The 9,144-nt window shown below is 35.7% G+C and overlaps 1 protein-coding gene across 1 annotated transcript; it reads right to left on the reverse strand.

The window, feature by feature from the left end:
- Positions 1-381: 381 nt before the first annotated feature.
- On the reverse strand, positions 382-3,467 carry nkx2.7 (NK2 transcription factor related 7). The gene is made up of 2 exons (XM_053504381.1): positions 3,072-3,467; positions 382-1,324 (listed from the first exon to the last, which is right to left on the reverse strand). The coding sequence occupies exons 1-2, from the start codon at positions 3,370-3,372 to the stop codon at positions 732-734; spliced, it is 894 nt and encodes a 297-aa protein (XP_053360356.1). The 5' UTR covers positions 3,373-3,467; the 3' UTR covers positions 382-731.
- Positions 3,468-9,144: the final 5,677 nt, after the last annotated feature.

Below are 9,144 nucleotides of genomic sequence, written 5' to 3' on the forward strand. Positions count from 1 at the left end.
GAATTTTAGTTTTTAGTTTTCTGAATAAATATGTATTTTTTAATGTGCTATAATTTTCCGAAATGCCGACGTTTTGTTTACTCATATTTTTAAAATGTCAAAATTAGTATCTGCTCTTCTTTCCCAGTAGTTCTAATGAATAAATAAATAAAATACTTTTGCCTGTTTTCAAATACACACCTGGAGCGTGAGCTGCAAGCCAAAAAAAAAAAGAAAGAAATGAAAAGAAAGGAAAAGAAATAACTTTTCTTTTACTCCCTACTGTAAAAAGGCAATGTAAATATAAACATATATTTAATAAGTCTTAATAAGAAGTGTATTTTATTTTTTTTTATGTTTAGATGAAGAACATATACACAAATACAAAAAAAAAAAAAAAAACATTTGCACATAAAATCACCGGTGCTAGTTCAAGTCTATCTTCTTTCCAAAAAAACATGGTCAGGATTTAGTCATCTTGGAGTTAGTGTCTTTAAGTGATTCACAAAATAATCTTCATAATTATTTAACACACAGAGGGTTGATGGATATACAGTGGTAAATTGACTTTTAATCACGCTTTACAATATCTTCTTCTGGAAACTGCAGGGATTTTTTTTATCTGTGTGGTCCATGATCATAGTGATATCTACGATGCATTTTTGGCGAACTAGCTCAGTCCCAGCTCAGTCAAATCACATGTCATTGTGAATGTCAGATTCGAGTCTTTTTTTCCCCTCCGAACATTCTCTTCACCAAGCTCTGATTCCGGTTAAGGTGGTCTGAAAGTGTCCTTGCTGGCCGAGAGCTCCATCAGCACCGCCCATGCTGAGGTTCATATCTACTATGTGATTAGGGATTTGCGTGCTGTTGGTGGTGAACGAAGGCATCCCGCTAAAGTTACAGGCGTAAGGAGTATTTCCGTAACTGTTATAGTAGTTGTTGTACGGATACGAGCCGACTGCGACGTTATAGGGCGGTGCATGGCTTCCGCCGAGACACGGCTTTCCGTCTCGCACTAACACCGGAACCGCCACTCTGCGCGGGGGCAGCGGGTGACCGGCCAGCTCCAAGCTTTTATCCTGTCTCTGCCGCTTGCACTTGTACCTCCTGTTCTGAAACCAGATCTTGACCTGTGTGGAGGTGAGCTTGAGCACGGCGGCGAGCTGCTCTCTCTCCGGCGCGGACAGGTAGCGCTGCTGCTTGAAACGCCGCTCCAGCTCGAACACCTGAGTCTGGGAGAAGAGCACGCGCGGTTTCCGGCGAGAGCGCGGCTTCGACCTGTCTCCCGGAGCGTCTTCCGCTTTACTGTCAGTGCAGCTCGACTCCTCTATTTCACATGCACCTGTTTTACGAAACAAACAAACAAAATTAGCACGTTACTTTGTGTTCAGAGTTTCTACAAGCTCACATGTGGGATGAACACACACACACACACACACACACAGAAGGGATTCAGTGTCAAATTTATTTCACTACCCTACTCATTTTATCTTCATATTAGCTGTCCTATATCTCTAAAAGGACACTTAAAGCTTTACTCTAAAATCTTATTACAGTCCACGAATGTACATTAAATCATTTTAACCTCTTTGAGGACATGACATTTTCTCCAGACTTCATTGTCTGTATATATTTTCTTGTATCATCTTTATATGAGGACTGTTCGGTATAATTTTTTTTGCCAGAATTCTTCCAGATTGAAGACATTAATTACATCTATAGTTATCAGCTATGAATAAAGAGAAACAATCAGTATAAATTGCAATGTACATAACAGTATAGAGTCCGGGTCTCAGGAGTAATTAAGGCGCATTACTGTATATCCACCTTACCAGGAAAAAGATCCATATGTTGAGAGTACCACCCCAGTGACTTGAAAATGTACAGTTTAGTAGTATTTTTAAAGTGGGTTCATTATAATACAACTATTTATGTATTTAACACATTATTCAAATCAGTAGTATCATATTTAGCGATTGCAGCTGTTAGAGCTTTATAAAAACTTTAAATGTATAAACAAAACCTGGACAGCTAAAAATATAAAAAGATTTGAATGAAATGCTATGTAGTCAGCCGTTTTAGGTAAACCACAGTTACATCTAAGCTCACATCACATTATTATTATTATCATTATTATTATTATTATTATTATTATTATTCAGTTTAGGATTAGGAAATGGGCGAATTCGAAAATGATTATTAGGACTAAAAATATGCACCAACTTGCAGGTAATTTTTAAAACCTTTTTCTTGGTTAAAATAGGTGATTATTATTATTATTATTATTATTAGTAGTAGTAGTAGTAGTAGTAGTAGTAGTTTAAAAAATTTCAACTGAGAAAAAAAATGCAACAAGTCTCTCTCTCTCTCTCTCTCTCTCTCTCACACACACACACACACTTTCTTTCTCTTATTTATTTATTTATTTATTGGTGTAAAAATAAACTCGTTAGTCATGTTATAATTTTAAGTCTATTTAATTCAAGTGGCATTTAGACACTGAAATATAATAAACAGTTATAAAAGATATATAACAGTAATATGAGAGTGCTTGCTGTCCATGATTTTTATTTCCATAACTTACTAACTAACTAACTAACTAACTAACTAACTAAATAAATAAATAACCAACCCCAGCGACTTCCCAGAACCTAGTTTGAGAACCACTGACAGAAAGTGTTTATACATATCTAAACGAATTAATAAGCACAGTTAAGGAATACGTTTATCTATACTTATAAATGTGGTGTTATACATAACATGACATAATTTTAATAACACATACACCCTACGAAATTATAAAAAAAATGATCAAACTGTATAACTCTACTTTGGTGGTGCCATTATATTTTCTACCTTTATTATATAGGTTTTAGCTGGAAAACTTCAACATCTATTTATGATAGATAGATAGATAGATAGATAGATAGATAGATAGATAGATAGATTAAAAGTACACAGTACTCATGCACTCATCAGATTTAAAGAAAAAACCCACACACATGTGGACACAAATTAACCGTTGTGGTATCTATTTTAATTGATAATTTAGTGATATCAATCCAGCGTTAACTGCATAAAATTTTTACCTGAATTAGAGCGTTGATGATCTGTCTCCTCTTCTGTCGGAGAGCCGCAGGAGCCGAAGTCATCTGCACTTAGCGGGCATTTACTCTGTTCCCCGGGACTGAAGGCGGGTTTGTCCGGGCTGTAAAGCAGCTCCAGGCTCCGACTGAGTGCGCTGTGCATGCACTGAAACTGCAAAGACTGGAGCGGAGCGGCGTCCTGCTCTGGGCCCGAAAACCCCTGCTGCGTAAACACATGCTGCTGTTCCAGGTTTAAGATATCCTTAACCGAGAAAGGCGTCGAGGTGACCGGGCTGGCAAGCATCGTGCACACACAGAGTCAGGATCGGGGCTGAACAGGCCCTGGAAAGCGCGCTGCACAAATAGCCTTGACGCAGCCGTGCGTAAAATAAACGCGCCAAGACGTGGCGATTTCAAAAGCGAATTTTATGTCAATGTCCCTCCTGGGATAAGAGCTGCATGAGGTTCCGGAGTGTACAGTTGTCGAGTCTTAGCTCACACCTCTGCCAAGTGCCATTAGCAGGTTCTTGTTGGGAAGTTCACTCTTATGTCTGTTTTTCTTCCGATGATGGTGACCCCTCCCACTTAATGCCTCGCAACAGTGCGCAACAGTGATTCACCACAGTCAGTTGGACGCAGTGTTTTCTTTATTTTCCAGGTTTAATCGCATTTATGTGGCCATTTGTGTGATCATGTGCAACCTTCTATAATATAACTAATTATGCTATACATGCAATTTATAGACGCAGACTTTCCAAAACTGAAAAGCGTTTTTTGGAAGGTACTGTACAAGGTGCACGTTTTATTTGTGTGTGTGTGTGTGTCTGTGTGTGTGTGTGTGTGTGTGTAAAAGCGTATACGTATTACTTGTTCCTCACTCTTAAAAGGTTTAGCAGTTTCTCAAGTTAATACCTAACCATTATTAACAATTATTAACCATTATTAACTATTTCCTAATATATAGGGGGCCCAAAATATTTTTTTAATAATACACTTCAACAGTTGTTATATGCCTTAATTGAAAATTTTTATTATGGCAGCAATGTGTAGTATTGCGTTTCCTCTAAATATGTCAGTAGTCGCACTATTTAATATTTATTTAAAATTACGAATAGATTTTCTAATGCATATATTTTTTATATTGTGAAAAAAGTGTGTATCCGTTTTTAGCCCCTCTGTATGTAGTCATATACTTAATAATAAGTCTATAAGAGTTCTGTGGTTTTCCGATTGCGTTCTCAAAGTGATATATAATATCAACTGGAATCTAATGATCTAAATATGTACTGTAGTAGATTAGAAAGTTAAGAAGTAAAAGGAATGTCCTGGCTCCAGTAAATATTATGGTAAAATATTATGGTTCATATTTAAATAATGTATTAAATACATATAATAATAGAAATTGTTTGTCAAATAAAGCCTGAGGGGATATCATTTATTTATTTATTTATTTATTTATTTATTCATTTAGTTATTTATTTGTTTATGCAAGTCCTATTTTAAATTTGCCATTATATAAAAACAACTAAGAATTAAAGAATACGGGTTAAAACCGTCTATAGCAACCTTAAATGTGTTAGAAATGCGATGCATTAATGGAAAGTATTATTATTATTATTAGTAGTAGTAGTAGTAGTAGTAGTAGTGGTAGTAGTAGTAGTGGTAGAAAGAGGATGAGAAAGAGTGTTTAAAACGATTAGGGTATAAGTATAACTCTATAATCGATACTTTTTTTCTTTTTATTATTTTAATTAATATCTAGTTAATTGTGGATGGTTTAATTTTAGCGTCTTATAGGCGATCTGAACAAAAATGAATGATCTAACCGGCCATTAATGTGGGAAATAATTGGCTCGCCACTCAGGGTCTTGGTGTTAAAGCTGTGCTGCCTTATTGGGTGTTAATTCCATCAGTGTGTGAGTGACGCCGGACCCGACCTCTAGCGCGTCTATTAGGCCTGTAGTGAACACGCACAGAGCACAACAAACAGAAACCCAACACCTGATGTTGTCGCTGAAGAGGTTGCGGCGCCAAAGCTCGCAATGCATGGCTGAGGTTGAGACGACCAGACTCTTTACCCCCCCCCCCCCCCCTCCCGTCTCCTTTAATGACCCTTCGAATACATACACGCGCGTGCGTTTGTGTGTGCAAATTATGTGAGGTCTGGAATTAGAGTAATTATACACACTCTCAACAACAAACCCACCAAACACGTCGCTCTCGCATATAATCACAATATTCCTAAAACTACAGTGTGACTTAAAATAGCGAAGGAGTGGGCGGAATTATTATTATTATTATTATTATTATTTTTTATATATATATTCTTTATGTATATAAAATATACCTGTATTATGCCCATTATTTTCACCTGTGCAATGGTATTCTGGCATGAGCTTCCCAGATAAAGGAGCAGGATAACACTAAACACCCATGTGTTTCACCCAGTTAAGACCCTCCTAACGTTGTGATGCTTTTGTGAAACTCAAACATCAAGATGACTCGAACTTGTCCACAATGTGTTTTTATTTGACATTGTATTGAGTCGAATTGTTGAAGTGTGACGTGTGGATTAAGCCATTATGGATTCAATTTATGTGACTAGTCCAGAAGACTAAAAGCTACACGACAGCAATAATACATATTATGGTAAAGGGTTCCTTTTTTCACCAAGAAAAAAAGATATTACCTTTTCTTTATCACCTTGCTGTGCTTCACGGAACACACTTTGCGGACTGTGGATTTAAGGTGCCTTACCGGTCCTAAGGACCACCATTAAAATGTCTTAACTCTAAGAGCAAATTAATACATTTTGTTCATTAAACATGTTTCTTTATGTCTGGATATGTTTAGATATACAGGTTTTTTTTGTGCAGCAAATAAACAGTATAGTTTGGATAATATCTGGGATCTGAGGAGAATAAAAAATGTTTTAAAATTGTTTATCTGGTAAACCATATTATGTAAATAACATGTACAAGAAATCTGCCTTACTGTAGAATGTGCTCAGCTCCCCCAGCCCCCGGCCCGCCCCCAACTTCTCAAAGAATAATCAGCTCTACAGTGTGTTATAAATAGAGCTACACTGTAAATAACATCAGTGGGTCAATGAAAAACCTAAGGGCACCACAGTGATTTATCTAGTCAATTACAATTATTGATATAATTTTATTTTTATTTTCGCCAAATCGCTTTCTTTTATTTTGTGCTAAGTACAAAATGTATTCAGCAGGAGTTTATAACAGCATTCTGTAGCTTAATACAATAGACAGGCCGATTGTTTCAATTTTCAGCGTTTTTAGTTCCACCTGTGTTCGTCTTCTTTTCCTTGAAAGGATTGCTCTCTCTCTCTCTCTCTCTCTCTCTCTCTCCCCCTTCCCCCTAACTCTTTGCTGCCAACTCTTCCGCACATAACTTGATCATTTGTATCCATTTCCCCCCTGTATATCTGTAATTGGTAAAATAACTTTAAATACCTTGCGAATGATTTTCACATAACTTTTATATTTTGTTGTAATTTGTTTTATTTTTATTTAATTTTTTTGACAAATAAAAGAAGTAGCAACAGTAAGAACAAACACTAATTTATGTACTGGGATGCTTTTCTATAAAGTTTTCTATTTTTATTTAAATACTTATCTCAAAATGAGGCAATTCTATAAAAATACGTAAAAAAATAATTATTATAATTATTAAGGTTACACACGTTGATTCTCCAGCATAAGTAATTGATCATTTTAAATGCGGATTTCCACAATATATTTATATAGCCTACAATAATAGAATCTTTTTTATTATTATTATTATTATTATTATTAAAAGGCTATAGCTTTTGCGTGTGACGCCGACACTGCTTTGTGGGTTCCTTGCACCGGCGGCACTTGAACCTCCTTTATAGCATGAGTTCAGTTTTTTTTTCTTCTTTATCATGCTGTCCAGTTTTTTGATGAGGTAATGACTGTTAATTGCCCACTCCTCCTTTAGGTGTCATGTGAGGTCTTTGAGAGTAAAAATCGAACGTAGTATCAAGCCGAAAAATCCGAAGCCAGTCCCTCGGCCTTTAAGCTAAACTGGAGGACTTGATCTTTCACAGCGGTGTAACACAAGCAGGCAGTTTACTAACGAGCTATAATTAATCATACAGTAAAATGGAGCGCTGATGGCTGCTGAAAGAAGATCCTCACCTTCAAGCCTTTTCTTAAAAACACTTTGCCACCGCAAAGTTTCGTGAACACGTCATCTGAGATCGTCAGAGTCGGAGCTTTATGTAATTCCATACAGCAGCCTACAGGCCACATTTTAATACAGTCACTGGACAAGTTTTGATTGGCACAGTTTACGACAACGAGAAGGGTTTCCTGGGATTCACAAAATGTGAGATCAGTGTCATTATTATTATTATTATTATTATTTTTCTAGTATTTGATTCCAACTGTTTCTTCAGATTTTTATTTAATTGGACTTAAATAAAAAGTCCAATTAAATACTGCATATATTTACGTAAATGTAACATTTCCTTTCTGTGATTAATCTCACTGTATATATAGTGAGCGAAGTTAAGGTTAAGCATAGTAAACAGAAGAATAACATCACCTGGTCTGATTTTGATTTTCAACTTCTCTTTACTGTTCTTGGCTGAAATAAGTGCAACTACCTGTTTCTATCTGCTGCTGTTGTAGCCCCTCCACCTTAAGTTTCAATGCGGTACTGTATGCATTGTGAGATGATTTTCTGCTCAACATGGATGTAAAGAGTGTTATTTTTTATTGATTTATTTATTTGCTGGCATAGTTTTCTTGTCAATTTTGCTGTTTTCCTTTGATCTCTCTTATCCATTTTCAAAGTGTTCTTTGCATTTGTTGGGTATAGTTGAAGGTTAGGAGCCTTGCTCAAGAGCCCAACAGTGGACACTGTGGTTTAAACCTGAGATTGTCTAACAACTTAACCATGGAGCTACCCTGACCCTTCAACTATACTGTTCCAGCTGTACCAGCTGGTCTGGCACTAGCAACCATGCCATGTCATTTTCTGTATATGATTTTTTCCCAAGTATCTCTTGACCTGTAAATGCAGCATTTCAATCCAATTCAATTCAATTCAATTCAATTTAAGCTTTATTGTCCTTGTTATAAATAACAAATTGTAAATAACATTGAGATATCATTAGGCATATTCTTTCCAGGCATGTAATAAAATAATAAAGCATTTTATACAAAGTGCAGCTGATGATTAAATAATGAACAAATAAATTGTACAGAAATTGTCAGTAGGTCATAGATCATGATCAGTTTCTTTATATTAACAAAATCAAATCATCCTCAAGTCATCTTTCTTTTATTTCTAGTAAGGATGAATTACTGTTTCGTCAAAAGGTTGACCACTTTAGAATTCAAAGTATATAAGTAAAAGTTTGCACAATAATTTTTCTTATGGTCGTAAGCATTAAAACAGCTGGCCATCAAGATTTAGCAGTCCTTTTCGCATGATATTGCCATGTGTGATCAAATCACTTAAACAACTGGTGCTTAGAGTTACAAAACCCTTAATATGGCAATTCTCCTATGACCTGATTTTCATGCACAATCAGGCACCTGATGTTTTTCTGATGATGATCAATAAATTCCCCATTTTGATGTTTTGGTAATGAATAAAGCTCTTGACTTGATAATGTGCATCATACATGGTTATTTTTATTTGTTATCTTTATTTTTTAGGGACACGTTGAGGCAAGTCATGACAGCAAAAATGTGCATTATCCTTTTAATAAATGTTTATAATCCATCTATGTAAATATGTAAACAATAAATGTAGATCTTACTTGAGTCAATGATCATATTGCAACATCGCCTCTTGAGACATCTTAGTGACTGAAGCTCTGTCCCTATTTTCTAGTCACTTAGTTATTTTTCCTAGACTAGTCCCAGGTTTTACTAATGATAATGAAATGTTGTGTATACCTTTAAGTGTGAAGAAATGAAGACCCTGTCCATAATGGTGCAGTGAATCAAACGATACTGTATTTTCAGCATCTGTTACTGTAATAAATGTATAATAATAATAATAATAATAATAATAA

This window comes from Clarias gariepinus, chromosome 9 (assembly GCF_024256425.1).
Source record: "Clarias gariepinus isolate MV-2021 ecotype Netherlands chromosome 9, CGAR_prim_01v2, whole genome shotgun sequence".
Lineage (NCBI taxonomy): Eukaryota > Metazoa > Chordata > Actinopteri > Siluriformes > Clariidae > Clarias > Clarias gariepinus.

Coding starts and splice junctions, on each gene's coding strand:
- nkx2.7 (XM_053504381.1), bottom strand. CDS start 3,372: ATGCTTGCCAGCCCGGTCACCTCGACGCCTTTCTCGGTTAAGGATATC. Junction 1,325..3,071: donor TCATCAACGCTCTAATTCAG/GTAAAAATTTTA, acceptor TTCGTAAAACAG/GTGCATGTGAAATAGAGGAG.